This window comes from Sceloporus occidentalis, unplaced genomic scaffold, assembly GCF_023333645.1.
Source record: "Sceloporus occidentalis isolate IW3139 unplaced genomic scaffold, rSceOcc1.0.p SCAF_1, whole genome shotgun sequence".
Taxonomy (NCBI): domain Eukaryota; kingdom Metazoa; phylum Chordata; class Lepidosauria; order Squamata; family Phrynosomatidae; genus Sceloporus; species Sceloporus occidentalis.
In genome coordinates, this window is record NW_028316981.1 from 21,460,899 (window position 1) to 21,482,347 (window position 21,449).

At 42.1% G+C, this 21,449-nt stretch overlaps 1 protein-coding gene across 3 annotated transcripts in view; it reads left to right on the plus strand.

Moving 5' to 3' along the window:
* The window catches only part of ABCF1 (ATP binding cassette subfamily F member 1), a 43,623-nt gene that overhangs the window by 9,605 nt on the left and 12,569 nt on the right, over positions 1 to 21,449 (plus strand). For 2 of the 3 annotated variants that reach the window (XM_089515675.1, XM_089515665.1), the window contains exons 6-19: positions 1,169 to 1,270; positions 2,320 to 2,382; positions 3,812 to 3,877; positions 4,770 to 4,847; positions 5,665 to 5,739; positions 7,099 to 7,221; positions 9,113 to 9,205; positions 10,545 to 10,667; positions 11,172 to 11,272; positions 13,279 to 13,364; positions 14,728 to 14,867; positions 18,585 to 18,733; positions 19,506 to 19,589; positions 20,720 to 20,844. In XM_089515675.1, the coding sequence (XP_089371801.1) occupies positions 1,169 to 1,270; positions 2,320 to 2,382; positions 3,812 to 3,877; positions 4,770 to 4,847; positions 5,665 to 5,739; positions 7,099 to 7,221; positions 9,113 to 9,205; positions 10,545 to 10,667; positions 11,172 to 11,272; positions 13,279 to 13,364; positions 14,728 to 14,867; positions 18,585 to 18,733; positions 19,506 to 19,589; positions 20,720 to 20,844 (1,408 nt within the window). The remainder of the gene's footprint in view (positions 1 to 1,168; positions 1,271 to 2,319; positions 2,383 to 3,811; positions 3,878 to 4,769; positions 4,848 to 5,664; positions 5,740 to 7,098; positions 7,222 to 9,112; positions 9,206 to 10,544; positions 10,668 to 11,171; positions 11,273 to 13,278; positions 13,365 to 14,727; positions 14,868 to 18,584; positions 18,734 to 19,505; positions 19,590 to 20,719; positions 20,845 to 21,449) is intronic. The other variant, XM_089515686.1, reaches the window with a different exon arrangement.

Sequence of the window (21,449 nt, forward strand, 5' to 3'; positions counted from 1 at the left end):
CGTCCAGGAGGGCCTTTACTACCTCGGCCCCCAACCTCTGGAACTCGCTGCCCGCCGAGCTCCGCTCGGCCACCTCCCTAGCCCAATTTAAGAAGGGGCTGAAGACATATTTCTTCGAGGAGGCCTACCCCTGACTCTCGCCCCAGAATACTCTCCCCTCTCTCCCCCCTTCGTCAGCATTGCTGAGCTGGCATGAGTTTGTTTTGTTTTTATTGTATTGTTTTTAATGTATTTTAATTGTATTGATTGTTCCTGTTGTACACCGCCCTGATTTCAAGAAGGGCGATATAGAAATAAACTTTTATTATTATTATTATTATTAAATAAAACTACAGTTCTATCCACACTTCTTCGGGAGCCAGGTCCTTCCATTCTGTGTGACCTAATTTTGAGTAAACATGCTGAGGACTGTGTAAACAGTACTACAGGGTAAATCCTTGAGTTGTTTATAAGTTATTTGAGCAACTGTGTGAAGTCCTGGCCTGCCAAATTCAGCCTCGAACAATCTGCTTTTTCTCAGTAGATTTATAATAATCACGTGAATCACTGCAAGTTCAAATTAGATGTACAGGTGAGCCCTTGGTATCTACTGGGTTTGGTTCCAGAATCCCCTGCGGATACTAAAATCCATGGATGCTCAAGTCCCATTAAATACAATAGGGTGTTAAAATGGCATCCCTTATATAAAATGGCAAAATCAAGGTTTCATTATCTTTAAAAAAATATATATTTTTTCAAGCTGTGACACACAAGGCACACCAGAATTTGTGCTCTTTGCCTGCCCCAATTTTTTGAAATCATGTCCCCCCACCCCTTGAATCCTCATAGCAGCAGGGATGTGCTTATAAAGGATTTCTTAGTTATGGCTACAGGGCAAGAGGGAATTCCATTTAGCTCCCTAGCAATGTTCAACTTGAAAACACACCTAGTAACTGTAAAAGTATGTACTGTCCACCTTCCTGGTTATTGCTAACAAAGTGGTTGATTCAAGCTTAATATGAGACCATCTCTAACTCAAATTTTCATGTCCTTTTAATTTATTTTTATACGATATAAGGAACAATAACAAAGTAAAAAATCATTAGTGCTTTTCTTTTGGTTGATAGCTCTCTTTAGATGTTATAAGGATGAGCATATTATATGTCATGCAAATAATGTTGTTTTTTAGGGAGGAAATGTGTTTGCTGCTTTGAGTCAGGAGCAGAGTGAGGAGGAGGAGGAAGAGGAACCTGTGAAACCCATTAAATCTGACAAGAATAAGACCAACAAGGTTCGTTGCCATCTGGAATCCAGAGGGGTGCAGTCTAGAGCTGAGGCAGTGAGTGGAATTTATGGGGAACTGGGCCCTTTCACACTACACAATTTGAGCTCTGTGATTCCACTTTAACATAGCTGCACCCTATGAAATCTTGGGGTTTGTGTCTTGGTGAGGCACTACAGCTCTCTAGCTGAGAATTCTAAATAGCCTTCCATAAATTGCAAATCCCAAGATTCCACAAGATGTTGCCTTGGCACTTAAGAATGGAATCATAGTGCTATAACTATGTAGCCTGAAACAACCCAGGAAATGAAACTACAAAAGAAACTTTGGCGCGTTATAGACCGCAGCATCCAAACCGCCCGGTTCCCGGATGCAACAAAGAAGGAGCGCGAAAATCGCGCTCCTTCCTTGGCCCTGGAAGAGACGCCGCAAGGCACTAGTCGCGCACTCGTGGTGTCACTTCCGCCGCGCGACTTGCGGACGCAGAGCATCTGCTACATCAAAATGGCGGCAGCCATGTGGAACGGCCGCTGCCATTTTGACATAATCATTACACGTGAGGGGCATGGTGCGTCAGGAAGCGTCGCCCCTCTTGCGTAATGACGGCACCTCATGGGCCCATCTGTAACGCGCCTCTGTACATCTAAAGCTGAAGAATGTTGGCTATACCATGGGCTGGATCCCAAAGTGATTTTCCAATACATTTTTCTGCAGGCAGAAGTTTTTTGAGAATGGCCAGGGGATCACTATCATTTTAGCTGTGATAAATTCTTAGGTGCTTACATCAAATTTTCTTTGGCATCAGGCCATCTTAACACTGAAAAAAATATTTCAAGTCCTTAAATAGGAGGTACAGATTTGATGGCATCCAGGTCACAGTCTATTTTGATGTTTCTAGCCTTGATGGATAGGGCTTTGTCCTTCAGGCATTTTTTGAAGCTGTCAGTGTAGAGAAGTATAACCGGAGATACCTTTGAGGCTTCCTGGGCATATTTTTAGGCACAAGAAAGAAAGAGAAAAGAAAATAAATCACTAAAAACAACCCTCTCCATCTTTAGGCAGCTTCTGATGATGAAGATGAGAGGAAACCTGGCAAAAAAGGGTCCAAAACTAAGCAAAAGGTCAGTCTTTTCCTTTGTTGGATGAGGCCATTTCAAGTGAGTAGTTGGAGCAAAGGTGGATGGGACTAGGAAGGGATCATCTCCATGGATCATCTTGTCTTAACTGTACTGATCGTTTGGACATAACTCACTGTTACATGAAGGCTTGGTGGGTTGCAGGACAACAACAACAACAACAACAACAACAATAATAATAATAAACATATACACATTAGAACCACTGGCATTAATTAATTAATTAATTTGTTTTATTTATATACTGCTATTCCAAAGATCATAGCGGTGAACAGCAAGTAAGCTAATTAGCAAGTAGGCTAATTTGCCCCCAACAGTCTGGGTACTCATTTTAGCGACCTCGGAAGGATGCAAGCCTGAGTCGAGCTTGGGCCCTTTTGCTGGTCTTGAACTCGCAACCTTGTGGTTTTGAGTGAATGGCTGCAGTACAGGCATTTAACCACTGCGCCACCAGGGCTCCCAATTAAAACTTGAAGGAGGGCCAAAACTCACTGGTATGACACATGCTTTATACATTATTGATGCTGCTGTAGTCTCTATTTATACCTTTTCTTTTCCCCAATGCTGTTACTCAAGGAACCTTACAAAGAAGTGCTAATTGAAACATACAAACAGCATCCAAAGAGAATTAAGCTACTGAGAATATTAACCCTGGGGGGCGGGGGACAGAAAGTGTATTTCAACCCACCTGATATTGACTCTGGCCCCACTTAGGGTATTTGAGGATCTGGTTCCCAGAAAATGTTGGACCCACATCATGTCATCTGTGGCTGTGGAAACTGACCTATTAGTTGTTTGGGACATCAATTCATAATCCCTCATTTTGGCCTTGCTGACAGGGGCTTCTGGGAATTGCCCACCACTCATTTTGGCAGGGTTTACATCTAAGGAAAAAGTTTTGGGGTGAAAAGATATCAGTATATCTAAAAGCTTTCCCCCTTTAAACTAGATAACGTGGAAATACTTTATACTGTAGTTTTACTTGTGAGAGAAGTACAGTCTCAGGAGAACTTCTCTTTTTCCCTCACGTGTTCAGGGCCAGCCTTATGCAACAGGCTGCTCTCCAGATGTACTGTATTAGGTTACTTAGGCCATTCTGGCTGGGGATGATGGATGTCGTAGCCCAGCACACCTGGAGACCACTGGGTTGTGAAAAGGTGTTCTGGGGTTTGAATTAGATGACTGAAAAATAGATGTCCTGGTATGAACTAAACCTTGGGGTTAGGGCATTTGTAATTTCGGATGAGCGAGACATTTGGTATAAAACTGGAGTCTGCTCCCAGCTTTCCTTACAAACTTCAGGAAAAAGGATATTCCACAACTTTTTTTCATTGCTGAATCATCTTAATGCAATTTTTCAATGTTTACTTATTTTGCTCATTGTAGAAAAATATATGGATTCTTTGCTTTTCAGGAGGAAGATGAGGAAGAGGCAAGAAGGAAAAGCAAGAAAAATGAGAAGAATAAAGGAAAACAGCAGGTTTGATGCTTGATTTTTATCATTACTATGCATATGCAGTTTTTCATCTTGATTTTATTTTCATTTTCTGATCTTGGAAACTAAGCAGGGTCACCGAGGAATGCCAGGCATTGTGGGCTATATTTCGGAGAAGGGAACTGGCAAAACCACCTCCTGAGTACTCCTTGCCTAAGAAAAACCTATGAAAACCATGGGGTCAGCATGAAGGCACATACACACCAAAGTAAAAATGCCACTCTATAGCAACAGCTACAACAACAAAACCCTTTCCTGGCAGCTAAGACTATTCTACCTGTTCAGATGTCCTTGTTTTATTTTATTCCCATTTTATATATGGAGATTGAGAAGCATGTCATTTTGTTCAGAACCAGGCAACAATATGCTTCCTTGCATTTTTGGGGCTCTTTCTCCTCAAAAACCATGTTTGACCTCTCTATCTCTGAAATAACTATGCAGATGAAGGGAGAATACATTTATCTTCACAGCTAAGGGGGTTTAGGGTTTAGATTAGAAGGAAGCAAGGGGGATTGACAGAGACAGATGATTTTGTAGATAGTTTCCATGGAAAACAGCCAAGAATACTGGATTATCACCAGAGATCCATTGCAGCAAGACCTGTTCCCCCCCCCCCCCCAGTTGATACCTTGAAGAAGGAAGGAGGGGAGCATTTAATGCTCACTATTAATTCTGCTTGAAAATATCAGGCTACCTGCTTTCAGCTTCAAATTTTAATATACAGCTGAAGTTGAAAGATATGCTGACTTCTTTTCTGATCCAGGAGAGAATGAAGGAAACACTCCCAACCAGTTTATTCTTGCCGTTCCCGTTGAGAACTTCCATTTGGCTCATTGTGTCTGTTTATACATTTTGTCTGTCTGTTTCATTTTTTCAGAGAGGAGGCTCAGCATTTGCTCAAAGTGATGAGGAGGAAGCCAGTGAAGAAGTTAAGAAACCCAAGGACAAATCTAAGGTGCAGGAAACTTGGAGGCTGTAAAATGGAAATTCATAATCCAAGGGAATATCAGAAAGTGTCATATGGATAGACAAAGAAGGTCCCGGTTTGGGGGTTATGTGGCTGGTCAAAATGGCTTATCCAGGTTCAATGCAGAGCTTGGAAGTGACAAGTTACAAGTCAGTACAGTAAATCCTCTATATCCACTGATTCTGCATACACGGATTTAACCATCCACGGTTTGAAAATATTCTCCTTTTTAAAAAAAAATACACAAAGCAAACCTTAGTTTTGCTATTTTACATAAGTGGCACAATTTTCCTATGCCACTCTATATAATGGGAGTTTCACATCCATTGATTTTGGTATCCATAGTGGTTCTGTAACTACACACCAGTGGATATCAAGGGCTCAATGTATTTGTTTCTTGTTCTGTATCTTTTTCTTTTGGGGAGTAATGACACGTAGTCTGCAGCCATGAAAGCTTCTCTGAAGTTAAGATTAAATGTTGAAGTGGTAAACTCAGCTTGATAGGCATAGGTGACAAGGAATTCCATGCAGGTAAATTAGTGGATTAATGGAGGAGGGATGGATTTCTCCATATGTCTTTTGCAAGTTAGGCTATCAAGGAAAGAAAATCAGTCACTCATTTCTTCTGCTCTTCTTCCAGCACACATGATATCTTGGGTTTCTGTACTGGACAGGATGCCAACCTTTCTTCCATGGCCAAGATACTATTTCTTTAGTGAACAATTAATTTTTGTACCATTATTTGCAAAGCTAGACTAGTTCATCTTAAAGCTGGGATTTCATTACTTTCTGTTCTTTTTTTCAGATTGCAACCAAACAGACTGTTGAGCCTGAGGAAGTTGCAAAAAAATCCAAAGGGAAAAAGAATCAACCAGCCAAGGTAAGGAAGCCTGATCTTATTTCCTCTTGATGTTAGTGTCAACATCTGGCGGTTTGAGAGTGCTGTATGGTAGGCCTTGGTGACTGGAGAAGAAGCAAGGTGACTGACTGGAAGAAAGATGAGGTTCCATTGTTTGCTGTCTGCTCCTATCAGAGCAGAAGCTACCACTGCTTTTGTCAGATCCTAATTTTATAATACGTACATTGGCATTTGCCCCTGAAGTTGCAGAAGGGTTGATTCACCAAGTTCCCTAAAAATAATTAGGTTCTAAATCTCCCCTCCCCCATTTTGGCCCTATATATTCTGTGTTAATTTGACTATCCTTGCTGTTTTCCATGCTTTCATTAAGTTTTCACATCCCTTCTCCTTCTCCTGTTCCTCTTCCTTTTAGGGGCTTTCAGCATTTCAAATACATACATACAAATAAATAAATACAAGTATTTTAAAAAACTAAATTTAAATAATCACTAGGATTTTCCATTTACTTCTATCTTCCAGGCTTTGAGTATATATTGCTTCATATGGGTTTATAGCCTGGGAACGATGCTGTTGCTCTTTGCCTTCAAATCCTTTCCAACTTATGTCAGTCTTTTATTTAATTTATTTATAAGTTTTATGTCAAATCTATCATGGGGTTTTCTGCGGCTGAGAGAATGTGACTCACCCAGGGTTATCCAGTGCATTTCCATGGCTGAGTGGGGGACCAAGCCCTGATCTGCAGAGTGATAGTCCAGTGCTCAAGCCATTACACCACACAACGTTATATTTAAAAGTATATACCAAAAACTGTGGTTGGAAATGTTCAGACCCAACTAAGGCCCAATCTAGACAGGCCTTTGCACCACCCCTGTCACATGCTAGGTGTTGGCCAAGGGTGCACCACTCATACATGGCTCACCCCTAGCACGTGACGGGGGCGCCTTATACACACGGGCACCGCCATTTTGACACGACAGATGCTTAGTGTCGGCAAGTCACACCCCTATAAGGACGTCACGAGTGCGCCAGTGTGCCATTGGCACACTACGACGTCCTTATGGCTTCGCAGAAAGAACCAGCTTTTTGTGTGTTCTTTTTGCTGCGCGAGGGAGCCGTGTGGTTTGTTCGCTGCGGCTCCCTCGTGCAGCAAAACAAGGTGCGGGCAGACCGCCCTTTTTGGGTGGTCTGTATCCCGCCTAAGTGTGCAAGTTACATCAGAGCAAGGGTACAGCCTATATAGAGACTTCAGGCAGTCTCAACAAGACAGATGGACTACAGGAATCTTTTGCCCAGAAATTTCCCAGAATTTCAAAAAGCTTTCAGAGGAACAGAGCCTGGAGCATTCTGTATGCTTACTTGCATTTTCCTTGCATTCTACAGAACATGTTTGCTGCTCTAGATAATGAGGAAATGGATGATGAAGAGGAGGAAGAAGAGGATGAAGATGATGAAAAGGAATCGTCCACAAAAGGCAAAGAGAAGTCCAAACCAAGCAGCCAGCCGGTAAAGGACTCTTGCCCCGATGATATTCAGTTTGAGTTCTTCACCTCGGTTTGGCTTTGTTCACATTGCATCCTGATATGAGAATGCTGAGCAGCAACCCCAAGCTCCAGGCCCCACTGGATGTGTATAAAATATTTTGCATATTCCAATACCTATATAACTAGTCCATCTCTCTATTGAAATAGAAAGGACCATCCAGTCCAACCCCCTGCCATGCAGAAAATCACAATCAAAGCATCCCCGACAGATGGCCATCCAGTTTCTGTTTAAAGACCACTAAGGAAGGGGACTCCACCACACTCCAAGGGAATGTGTTTGTCACACAGCTCTTACTGTCAAGAAGTTCCTCCTAATGTTGAGGTGTAATCTCTTTTCCTGTAGCATGCATCCATTGCTCTGGGTCCTCTTCAGTGTGACACCCCTTCAAATACTTAAACAGGGCTATCATATCACCCCTTCACCATTTCTTCTCCAGGCTAAACATACCCACCTCCCTAAGTCTTTCCTTATAAGGCATGGTTTCCTGACCCTTCACCATTTGATCACCCTCCTCTGGACACGCTCCAATTTGTCAACATCCTGTTTGAATTGTGTTGCCAAGACACTATACTTCTATTGATGAAGCTATACTTCTATTGATCTAGACACTATACTTCTATTGATGCAGCCTCGAATTGCATTAGCCTTTTTAGCTGCCGCATCACACTGTTGACTCATGTTCAACTTGTGGTCTGCTAGGACTCCTTGATCCCTTTCACATGTAGTCTCATTAAGCCAGATGTTCCCCATCCCATATTTATACATTTCATTTTTTCTGCCTAAGTGCAGTACCTTATGTTTTTCCGTGTTGAAATTCATTTTGTTGGCTACGGCCTAGCTTTCTAATCTATTTAGGTCATTTTGAATTTTGATCATGTCCTCTGTAGTATTAGCTATTCCTCCTAATTTGGTGTCATCTGCAAATTTGATAAGCATGCCCTCTATTCTTTCATCCAAGTCATTGATAAAGCTGTTGAATAGCATTGGGCCCAGGACAGAACCCTGTGTCACCCCACTGGTCACTTCTTTCCAGGACAAAGAAGAACCATTGCTGAGCACCCTTTGGGTTTGGCTGGTAAACCAATTACAAATCCATATAATAGTTGCCTTGTCTAGCCCACATTCAGATTAGTCTGAGGAGGTACCCACATCACTCTGCTGAAGTGTTTCGTGCATCGTGGCCTGAATGCTACTGAGCCTTTCCTCTTCTTTCCTCCCTCTTTGTCCCCATTCTATGTAGAATGCCATGGGAGATAGATGAAAGAAAGGAAGGTAGTCCAAGGAGAGGTGTGGGCGGTTGTCTTTTCAGCCCTCGACCTACCCTTAGCACTGGGAGATGAAAGAGCTTTTTTTTTTTTCCTGTGCAGGCTGAGGAGATCCTGAAGAAATGTTTTTTGCCTCCTTGCACATATTTAGAAGGAATAGGTTGGGCCTGGGCCTTGGCATTAAAAAGACTAATACAGGTCACTCAGGCAACAGAGGCTGTGGGATGGGAACCAGACAGAGCTTCATGGCTCACATGGCCTGCCCTTCTAACCATAATCTAGCCTGCTGTACTTGGTTGTGACTGAAAGATTCTCTCTTTGCTAGTCTTGATGCAGGATTCAACTGCTAGTCGAGTGGGATTTCTATGTTGAAGAGTGAGTTGAAATTTTATTTTTGTCTTGTAATTTTGTTTTGTCAGTAAAATGCCTTGGGCTGGCCAGGGGGCAGAAGACATGTTATGGAGCTGCCTGATAGTGAATGGGAGAAGGGGGTGTAGGAGTCTCCAAAAGCTCAGTAGGAAATAGTCTTGGTTTTCCTCCCCTGTCATCATTTACTAACACAAAATGGCTTCCTATGAATTCTGTAGCAGTCAGAGGATGAAGAAGAGGAGGGAGAGAAGAAGGAGGATGATCCCTATGCGCACCTCAGCAAAAAGGAGAAGAAGAAACTCAAGAAGCAGGTTAGATCTATGCTGGGTATTGAATGAATCTCCTTATCCTGGAAACTCTTACTTCTATAGTATAGTATAGTATAGTATAGTATAGTATAATAGCTCATAGACTGCTCTTGTTTTTTTCTTGATAGTGATCGTATTATTGACTCCTCTTGTATTTCCAGATTCCTGGAATTGTCCTCCTTCCTTTTGGGATATTGTCTTTAGGGTTTTATTGAACACCTTATTTTGTGAAAGGCAGAATCAGTCCCATGGTGTCCTGAATTAGGATTGTGGGATTAGGATTAGGATTACAATGGGTGGAAAACATTTTACCTTCTGGACGTTTTAGACTTCAGCTCCCAGAAAACCGTGTCATCATAGCCAATGGGTATTGTGCAGCTGAAGTCCAAATCACTAATCTACATCATGCAAATTTTCAGGTGTAGAATCATAGAGTTGGAATGGACCCCAAGGTCATCCTCTTGCTAGTGCAGCAATCCACTGTTAAAACATCCCAAAGAGGTAGCCATCTAATTGCTGCTTAAAAACCTCCATTGAAGGAGAGTAGGCCACCCTCAGAATGGAAGAACATGAATTAAAATCCATGCTGCAGTGTATTCCATCAGTTCAATAACCTGGTTGATATTTAAATATTATAATTGTACAGTGTGCCCATATCATGCGCGGGCACCTTTTACGTGGCTTTCAGCTTATGCTGAAAGCCCCACACCATTTACTGTATGGTGCACACGCTGTAGTACACTGCATACACAAGCCCTATTATTTTCAATGGGGCTTGAGCATAGTCGGAACTTGCCTTACGTGGCAGGATCTGGAACAGATCCCCCGTGTAAGGCCAAGGACCACTTATACAGGTCATGTTTTCCAGTAAATACAGATGGAACAGGGTTGTGCTTTTTTTCGTTTTACATACAGAATATCAGTTCATATAAAAACTGATATTTTGTATTGTCTTGATGAATGAATTATTTATTGTCTTGATACTAATTTTTGCATTAAATATCAGGCTTAAATGTAAATTTAAGGTTAAGGAGTATGGAATAGGCAAGTGTGTGTGTCTGTGTGTGTGAATTTTTTTTTTTTTTAAATGAGTATCTCCAATTCTGTAGATTTAAGAGAAAGGAAGGAAATGTTGGTGAGAAAAATATTACTGGAGACAAGACTGGCTTAATTAAAAGGTGTGGGTTCATATCAGTAAATAGCATGCCAGATAAGGAAAAGGAAGCGGAAGATACAATATGCTGAGAGTGAGTGAAAGCTGACAAAGGATAACAGGGAAAAGAAAATGGTCCCTCTTGGTTTTGCTAGCATTTTGTGGTCATGCCTTGCTTTGCTTCAACAGCTGGAGTTTGAGCGGCAGGTAGCCAGCCTGAAAGCAGCCAATGCAGCAGAAAATGACTTCTCGGTATCTCAGGCTGAACTGTCCTCACGGCAAGCCATGCTGGAAAATGCATCCGACATTAAGGTACCCTTCCTCCTCGCCTTCTATCTTATTTCTCTAGGGTGACTTTTTTGTATCATCTGAGTCTTTTCTCCCATTTTTTCTATGACCTATACTAAATTTAATTTCTTTCTCTTGGCATTTGTCACTAAATAAAGAAGTTGATCAACCTTGAGGTGAAGCTGTTACTCAAAGGAAGCAGTTCACATGTGCATGTTCTTGGGTGCAGTTCCAAATGTGCCCAGTCAAACCATTTTAAGCAGAGAGGGGTATGAGAGACCTGTACCTGAGAGCTTTGAAACTCATTCCCTGATAATAAGCTGCAGTCCCCCAACTCAGTATTTCTTACTCTGACTGACAGTAGCTCTCCAGTGTTTCAGGCAAGGAGATGTTTCATGAGAGAACAGGGAAACTCACAAAAACAGTGAAAGCAATAGAGTACAGTATCAAAATGGCAAAAATGAAATAGCAAAAGCACCAGCTTACGAACAGGAAAAGATCTCTAATACTTTATACTTTCCATTGCAGCTGGAAAAGTTTAGCATCTCGGCTCATGGAAAAGAACTGTTTGTCAATGCAGACCTATATATTGTGGCTGGGCGACGGTATGGCCTGGTGGGGCCAAATGGGTAAGTGTAATAAGGTGTGGCCTAAGGCCTACTTTTTGTTCATTTACCCAAACTGTTAATTGCACACTGTTCAGGGTGATTTGTGGGAGGGTGGGGGCTGTAAATATTTTTTACTAATCACGTGGACATCCATGCCATTGTATTTCCAAATTCTGCACATGGGTGTGAAACTTGAACTGTGAAGAAAGGTACGTATCTGATGAAGTATACCTATGTCTGTGAATGCTTACATTACCAACTTCTTCGTCTTAGTTAGTCTCAATGGTACTACAAGATCTCATTGGCCTGTTACAGACTGCCAAAATAAAGCCGCATCGGGTCTCTTTGGAAGTATGCTGTTTAAATGATGCATGCACCCTAAGAATCCGGAAGCTGCACCAAAACTGCACTCCAGTGCTTAGGAATGGAGTGTGGCTTTGGCACAACCTCCGGACTCTTAGGACCCATGCATCATTTAAATAGCATACCTCCAAAGAGACCTGAAGCAGCTTTATTTTGGCAGTCTGTAACAGGCCACTGGCAGAATTAAAAGACCTAGCCATGTTAGTCTGGAAAATCAGTATGCAAAGGGATTGTGTAGCACCTTTGAGACTAACTGAAAGAGAGAAGATGAATGAATGAATGAAAATTTATTTCTAGACCACTATTCCTTGCAGATCACAGCGGTTTACAAAAAGCACCATCAGAAAACAATACAAAGTGACAACCCATAGCCCAACAATGCAAAAACCCACCCATACCATTTAAAAGCAATACAAAAAAATTCTAAAAACATTCCATACAATCATTCAATCTGAAACCAATTAAAACCCGTATAACAAATTAGCTGGATCGAACAAAATGCACAGGAGAGAGAAAGGATAACATCAAGGCACATGGGGGAAGGCTTGACGGAAAAGAAAGGTCTTCAGATTCTTCCTAAAAAGATCTAGAGAGGTTGCTGAGCGGAGCTCGTCGGGCAAAGAGTTCCAGGTCTGAGGGGTTACGATGGAAAATGCCCTTTGTGAAGAAGACACAAACCTTGCTTTAGGAACTCTTAATAGATGTTTTCTGCCCGATCTGAGAGTGCGGGGCGGACTGTATGGGGAGAGGCAGTCCTCCAAGTACCCTGGGCCCAAGCCATTTAGGGCTTTATAGGTCATTACCAACACCTTGTATTGCGCCCAGAAACGAATAGGCAGCCAATGTAGATCTTGCAATATAGGTGTTATATGGCTGATCCTGGAACATCCAGTGACCAGCCTTGCTGCCATATTCTGAACCAGTTGTAGCTTCCGAGTTTGGTACAAGGGTTGCCCCATGTAGAGCGCATTACAGAAATCCAACCGAGAGGTTACCAGAGCATGTACCACCGTTTCCAGGTCCCCCCGGCCCAGGTAGGGTCGCAGCTGGCGTATCAGCCGAAGCTGGTAACAGCTTTCTTTCAGTTAATCTCAAAGGTGCTACACAATCTCTGCATATTGATTTTCCAGACTAACATGGCTAAGTCTTCGAATTTTACCAGTGAAGAAAGCTGTAAGGGGGAGGAAATAAACTCATTTGAAATTTGATGCTAGAGAGTTCTGCAATACCTTGAACTGGCAAAAAGACAAATGAATAGTTCATAGAGCAAATAATGGCTGAATTATGCCTTAATACTGTAATGACTAAATTGAGAGTATCATACTGTGTTCAGATCAAGAGATGACATGATTAGACTCCCTGGAAAGATAATAATACTCAGTAAAGCAGAATGCAGTAGAGGGAGAGGAAAATCTAATTTCGGGTGGATTAAATTCAATAAAGAAAGCCAGATTTCTGAGTTTGCCAGAGCACTTGATGACCAAAGATCTTGGAGGTCTCTCATTCATAGGATTGCCATATGTCAAAGCCAACTTGCAGGCAAATAACAGCAAATGTTAACACTACAATTTGCCACTAAAGAATTTTGGATGGAAACATTTTGATGGTTCTGGCTGCTTGTATGTGCACTACCCCTGAAAAAGTTTCCTGCTATTTCTTTTCAGGAAAGGCAAAACCACGTTGCTAAAACATATTGCCAACCGGGCTCTGAGCATCCCTCCCAATATTGATGTATTGCTTTGTGAACAAGGTAAGGTGGAGGGGGATGGAATTTACCTTATACTGAGAGGGCCCTCTGGCCTATCTACATTAATATTCCAAGCTCAGGTTAAAACCATTTTTCCTGTATCTTGGACAGATTTTTTTTTGTCTTGGACAGAAGGTTTTGCTACTTTAAAGCCTTTTTTTATCACAAAATGCCAGGGCTTGAAGCTTGGATACTGTACACACAAATTATGTGTCTTTTACATGGAATATGGGATAGCCTCATTTTTGGGGAGTTCGGATGTGGTGGAAGTGTGGAGGTCTCCAAGCTGGACATACCAAAATAGGAATGCAGGAAAGTGCCTTATAGCACTACTCCATGAAGCTCTTGACTTGCAATCTTTCTCCAGAGTTTCAAGTCTGATTCTTTCCTATCCCTACCTAGACATCCTTATTCCCTAGTGGTGTCCCATCCAAGGTCATACTAGGGACAGCCGTGCTTAGGTTTTGAAATGGAATAAAGATTAAGTGTGTATGTAATAATTTGCTGGGAGAAGAATACTACTTAAATTTTCTACAAAAACAGCTCTCTTGAAAAGGGCTAGGCCTGACCTATCCAAGGCTCATCCAAGCAAGCTTTAATAGTTTAAATGCATGATTCCTCAGTCTTAATCTCACCACTACACTTTGTTGCAGGCCTGACCCTTACATGTCTTCCAGAGCTATCCTGGCTAACTGCATAAAATGGCCAAGAGGGAAATCTGCTGGGATCCATTTTCCTCTGAGGAAGCATGTAAGGAAGACAAGAAGGCTATTTCCTCTCTCCAGCATTGTGGTGGCATTTGAGTCTAGTGGTTCTCCATGATTTTGTTGAATCACCTTTTATATATCTAAACCAGTAACAATCATCAAAATGAGGAAATAAAAATAGGAGAAATATACCAAAATAAATAATAGTAAATGGTAAACATTTCAACAAGAGGTTCAGGTGTTCAGATCACTTCAGAATGTATTATCCAGTTATGACCTTTCAGTAACTTTTCAGGTTAAAAGTTGGCAATATTATTTTCCCCATATCCTTCATGGCAGGGTTGAGAGTATGTGGCTTGCCTGAGGACAAAAGAGAGATTCTTTGAGATGCAAGATTTGAATCTGGAATTTCCTGGGCTGTCTCTTTGCTTCTAAGCTACACAAACTTTCACAGCAACAACACATAAATTAACAGTGCTTCATATAAAGCAAGCGAGCAAAGTGCCTGTCCCTTTTTGGCCAGCCAGTCCAAGAACTGAAGATTTTGTTTTTTTCACTACGAATGTTTTCTAAAAGTTCTGCAGCATAGAATACTGTGAAGCCCTGCCATTTGTGTTTCAAAAGTTTGCTCCTCAATGTGGCTTTCTTCATCTTCACAGAGGTGGTTGCAGATGAAACCCCCGCTGTCCAAGCTGTCCTCAAGGCTGATACCAAGCGACTGAAGCTGCTGGAGGAGGAGAAGCGAGTACAAGCCCAGTTAGAGAAAGGGGATGACACAGCTGCAGAACGTCTGGAGAAGGTAATGGCACCGGGGTGGGGGGGGGGAGTAAATTGCTAACCTGAGAATGTTCTGCAGGTTTACTCAAGGTAGAATTTTTCCATAACCTCTGATCCTCCCAGTAATGTATAACTCCAGTTTCCATCAATCCCAGCCAGCCTGGCCAGTGGCTGAGGAGTTCATAGTTTATTAGTCTCCAGAAGGACCACAGCTTTGGTAAAAAGGAGTCAGTGAAATGGCTGACATCAGGTAAAACATGTGTTTTTTGAACGCAAAGACCTGCAAGTACAGATGGAAGGTTGTGCTCTTTCTAAAAAAAAAACTACAGGTTTTTTAACTTGAAATCAATGCCACATGTTGGTTCTAAAGTCACCTTCTGTCCATAAACATGCTTTCAAGGAGTATAAGGAATCATGCCTAGCCACTCTGCTTGTGGTTGTGACAAAATGGTCAAAGCGTTTTAAGGGGTAACTCATGCTTTTTCTTAAAGAGGCACCTCTTTCTCTAGGCCAGGCCAGGGTTGGGCTACCCATAGCCCTCCAGTTCTCGAAGAGCCACTATCACCATTATTTCCCACTACCGACCAAGCTGGCTGGGGTGCATGGAAATGAGAGCCCAACAATAACTGGTGGTCCACAGATTGCTTAACTCTGCTATAGGTCTAATAATTCTAACATGTATCTTCTGCAATGATGCATGATAAGTATAAGAGGCTAGCTAATGTAACAAAATATGCTTCTCTGTGCCCCCGACTGATTCAGTGACTCTGTGCTCCCCGACTGATTCAGTGAATGCCTGCCTGGAGTCGGTAATGGGCTGGATGAGGGAAAACAAACTCAGTTTGAATCCAGAGAAAACAGAAGTACTGGTGATAGATTCCCCAGGTCCGGGGAAGGAAGTTTATCCACCTGTCCTGAATGGGGTCACACTTCCCCTGAAGGACGAAGTTCGCAGTCTAGGAGTACTTCTGGACTCGTCTCTGCAGTTGACATCTCAAGTAGATGCGATGGTCAGAGGTGCTTGCTATCAACTTCAGTTGATAGGCCAGCTGCGACCCTACCTGGGCCAAAGGGACCTTAAAACTGTGGTACATGCTCTGGTAACCTCTCGCTTAGATTTCTGTAATGTGCTCTACATGGGGCAACCCTTGTACCAAGCCCGGAAGCTTCAGCTAGTACAAAACATGGCAGCCAGATTGGTCACTGGTGTTTCTAGGTTTGACCACATAACACCTATTCTGAAAATCTGCACTGGCTGCCTATTTGCTTCCGAGCACAATACAAGGTGTTGGTTATTACCTATAAAGCCCTACATGGCTTGGGCCCGAGTTACTTGAGGGACCGCATCTCCCCATATAATCCGCCCCGCACACTCAGAACAACTGGGAAGAACTTGCTAGAAATTCCATCATCTAAATATGCTACTACATCCCAAAGGGCCTTCTCAGTAGCGGCCCCAAAAATCTGGAACAGTCTTCCTGAGGAACTCTGCCTGATCACCCCTCTAGAAACATTCAAAAAGAAGCTAAAAACTTTCCTCTTCTGTCAAGCCTTCCCCTCTGGAAAATGAACTAGTGTACTTTGATTCCATCAACTTCCTGGCTTACCCTTTTGAATGATTGTTTTAGATTTGTATATTGTATTGTGTTATTGGTTTTATCTATTTTATGATGTGTTTGTAACTGGTTTTTAATTTTGTGTACACCGCTTTGATCTTTTGGAAAAGGGGTATAAAAATAAAATTTATTATTATTATTATTATTATTATTATTATTAACTGTTTTCATCTTTCTTTTTTCTTCTCTCCTTCATTCCATTCTGTTCATTCCCCCCCCACCAGTCTACTTTATTTCTAAAATTTTCTAGGTGTTGTGTAGTCGCCCTCCTAACTCACAGATCTGAGATCCGCAACCTCAATTATGCATGGAGGGGGGAATGTTACTGTAAGGAAGTTCCTCCTAATGTTGAGGTGGAATCTCTTTTCCTGTAGCTTGCATCCATTGCTCCGAGTCCTAGTCTCTGGAGCAGCAGAAAACAAGCTAGCTCACTCCTCAATATGACATCCCTTCAATATTTAAACAGGGCTATCAAATCACCTCTTAGCCTTCTCTTCTCCAGGCTAAACATCCCCAGCTCCCTAAGTTGTTCCTCATAGGGTATGGTTTCCAAACCCTTCACCATTTTAGTCGCCCTCCTTTGGACACGCTCCAGTTTCTCAACATCCTTTTTAAATTGAGGAGCCCAGAGCTGGACACAATATTCCAGGTGGGGCCTGACCAAAGCAGAATACAGTGGCACTATTACTGCCCTTGATCTAGACACTATACTTTTATTGATGCAGCCTAAAATCTCATTGACCTTGTTAGCTGCCGCATCGCACTGTTGACTCATGTTCAATTTGTGGTCTACTTGGACTCCTAGATCCCTTTCACATGTTCAGTCAGGTGTCCCCCCCATCCTATATCTGTGCATTTCATTTTTCCGCTGTAAGTGCAGTACCTTACATTTCTCCATGTTGAAATTCATTTGTTAGCTTTGGCCCAGCATTCTAATCTATTAAGGTCATTTTGAATTTTGAGTCCGTCCTCTGGGATATTAGCTACTCCTCCTAATTTGGTGTCATGTGCAAATTTGATAAGTATGCCCCCAATTCTTTCATCCAAGTCATTGATCAAGTAAAAGTGCCCTTCAGTGTTCAAACAGTTTGCATTATCTTTGTCACTTGTTTAAATCTGAAACTCATCTAGACTTCCCTGCTGCTGAAAAGACTATGGTGTGAACAATTTGAGTTGTCTCATTGAGTATAACTTCTGCTGAGAGTATGAATACAGTTAATGGATATGAAGGTCTTTAATGTTGTGTAGACATTTCAGAGAAGTGGAATGGGAAAGAAAAAAAGAATGTGGAAGAATAAGAATGGACTGCACAACATGTAAAATGGCTTGAGAGCAGAATAGGGAGTACAGTGGTACCTCGGGATACGAAATACCCAGGTTACGAAATTTTCAGGATACGAAAAAAAATAATTTAAAAAAAATTTTCCGGGTTAAGAAAGTTTTTTCGGGTTACGAAAAAACTTTTGGTGCTTTTCGGCGCGATTTCACACGGAATCGCGGCTTTTCCCCATTAGCGCCTATGGGGATTCGGCTTGCGAAAGCCTTTCGGGTTACGAAATTGACAGCGGAACGAATTAATTTCGTAACCCGAGGCACCACTGTACTGGTTTTATTTAGCCATTCTACTGGGCATCCCCTTGTCTCATCATCATGTCTACCCTCTGGAGATTACTCTACCATCTGGAATGGTAGATTTCCCATGTTGTTGCGGTGGTGGTGTGCCTTCGTTGTTTCTGACCTATGTAATAATAATAATAATAATAATAATAAAAATAATAGGTTTTATTTATATACCGCCCAATCACTGGGAATCCGAGCGGTTTACAATAGAGGGGATAACAGACAGTTCCCTGCCCACAGGCTTACAATCTAAAAGACACGACACAAAAGGAGAAGGGAATGGTGAGGGAGGGAGGGAATCAGGTCCAGCATTCTTCTCTCCCTCTGAGGCCTGGACCAAGGCAGATGGACCGGAGGGAGGGCTCTTCTTCTTCAGGCTAGCCCCTGATGGTACTGGGCCAGCCTTCTCTCTCCCTCAGAGGCCCTAAGGTAAACTATTATGGGGTTTTCCCGTGATAATATACAATCACATTTCTTATTAATTCTCTCTGCTTTATCACCAGATCTATGAAGAAATACGGGCTACAGGTGCAGCAGCAGCAGAAGCCAAAGCTCGGAGAATTCTAGCTGGTTTGGGTTTCAATCCTGAGATGCAGAACCGACAAACCAAGAAATTCTCTGGGGGCTGGCGAATGAGAGTATCCCTGGCCAGGTAGCCTATGTGATTAGAGATGATTAAATTTAATAGTCAAATGGTATATAGTTGAGAGAGGTGGGAAGTTATTCATAGGAAGCTGCCTAGCACTCAGTCAGACTATTGGACTATCTTCAAGATTTCAGGCAGTAATCTTAACCTTACTTTGATCTCTGGTATTCCTTGCTAGTCTTCCATCCAAGTCTTAAATCAGTCCTGATCTTGCTTAGTTACTTGAGGTCTGGTGAGATTGGTATGTTCAAGAAAATATGGATAATAAATAAATATATTTGGATGGGGAACCAGTTTGATGTGACAGGGGGTTTCCCCTTCACAGCTGAGTAGGATGATGTTGATGTTGAGGTGTCCCTCGCTTTCCCTGTGCTCAGAAAGCAAGGTGAAGTAGCAGAGCTGTCTCTTCAGTGGCAGATGTGGAGTGGGTATGATGACCAGGAACACATTATAGGCTGAACTGGTGACCCTGATGTGTCTTATGTTAGACACAAAACAATAATGTATTTCTCTTGTGGAAGTAGAGCAGCCCCAGAATAAAAAATTGAAGAATTGGAAGAGACCTCAAAGGCCATCAATTCCAATCCCTCCCATGCAGGAATATACAATGATTAGCCTCTCTCATTAGCCCTAAAATGGAGGAATGTCCAGCTTTCCAGGGGCTCTGTTCTCATAAGCTCCTAATACTTCCCTGCCAATTAGCTTCCTTCCTTGAACATTCATCCTAACTAGTTATGTGGCATTCCAGAGGGTTCCTGACTAATTTTTTCCTTTCCAGAGCACTGTTCATGGAACCTACATTACTGATGCTGGATGAGCCCACCAACCATCTGGATCTCAATGCTGTCATCTGGCTTAACAAGTAAGCTACTAGTCAACTTCATTTGAGGAAGAGTGGGCCAGTTACTATGGCTGCCTGTCTCTTTGACAAGAAGAGAGGTGGGTGTTTGTGGATACCCCCTCCCTCAGGTTTCCAAGGACAGCTATAGCTGAAAGTTGGGATTTGGGAACTGGAGGAAGACAGGTGTCGTATATACTCATGTATACGTCAAGAAATTTAGGTCAAACAATTGACCCAAAAAACCTGGGTTGACTTATACACGGGTCAGTGCAGTACTTGACCTGAGTCTCTCTCCAGCCAGGCTGCCTCTGCAAGGGACAGCCCAGCTGGGGAGAGGCTGGGAATGGCAACTGATTGCCTTCCAGCCTCTCTGCAGCTGGTCTCCCTCCCTGGGAGAAAGCCCAGCTGCAGAGAGGCTGGAAAGGGTGACCACCCTGCAGCCTGTCCCCAGCCAGGCTGCCTCCTGAAATCTGACCCTCGACTAATCCATGGGTCATACCAATACCCATAATTTTGGCCTCAAAAGTTGACCTTATATGCGAGATTGACTTACAGTCGAGTATGTACGGTACCTTCATTCCATTTGACAAGAGTTTTACAGTACCTCAACCTGCTCCAACCTACTCGGAACCCAGTGTTGTTAGTCTATAGCTCCCAGCATTCTTCATCATTGCCTATACTAACAAGGGTTGATGGGAGTTGCAGTCAAAAAACATTTGGAGGGCTATAGTTTGCCTCTATCTGCTGTATGCCATTTTTATTCTGAAATCTTACTCTGAAGTAAATGTGTGTGTGTGTCTGAAAGGTCTTACAAACAAATTTGGTACTGAGGCTTGGTAGTCACACATCTAAATTCTGGATATTTGTTGTACACTGGCAGATAAGGGTGAAAAGGAGTGGAATTTATTCTCTTTATTATTTTGAAATAAAACTGAAGTGATTCAAAAAAAACACCCTATGATTATTTAGAGGATGTTTCCCTCAGCCTTGGATCCTCCAAATGCTTGATTATTTATTTATTTATTTATTTATTTATTTATTTATTTATTTCTTACAGTGATGTAAGAAAATACCAAATTGTCATGATGGGAGAAGGAATGGGATAAAATAGTATTTATTCTTCATTTCCCCACTTCTTTACTTCCTTACAGCTACCTCCAGACATGGAAGAAGACCCTCCTGATTGTTTCCCATGACCAGGGTTTCCTGGATGATGTCTGCACTGATATCATCCACTTGGACATGCAGAAGCTTTTTTACTATCGAGGAAATTACAGTAAGTTCTCCTTTAAATCCTTGGCAGTGAAAGGAGGTGGGAAGGAGAAATGTCAGATTTTGGGGGAAATGAAGTTGCTAATTGGCTGGTCAACCAATTAAAAATCCATGTAACAGTTGCATTGGCTAACTCACATTTTACTAACTTGTTGCAAGAATGTCATGGGGAACCTTGTTAAAGGTTTTACTGAAATGAAGATATACTGTATCCACAGCATTCCCATCATCTACCAAACTAGTAATTTTATTTTTTTTTAAAAAAAAGAGAGATCAGATTAGTCTGGCATGACTTCTTTCTCTGAAATCCATGTTGACTTCTTGTGATTATGGCATTCCCTTCTAAATGTTTTCAGGTTCTTTGTTTAATGATCTGTTCTAGAATCTTTCCTGGTATTAATGTCAGACTAACTAAGTGATAATTGTTGGGATCCTCTTTTTTTCCCTTTTTGAAGATGGGGACAATATTTGCCCTTTTCCAGTCTGCTGGAACTTCTCTTGTTCTCCAGGAGCTCTCAAAGATTATTGCCAATGGCTTTGAGATTACATTTGCCAGTTCTTTTAATACCTTTGGATTTAGTCCAGCTGGTCCCAGAGACTAGAGGTTTT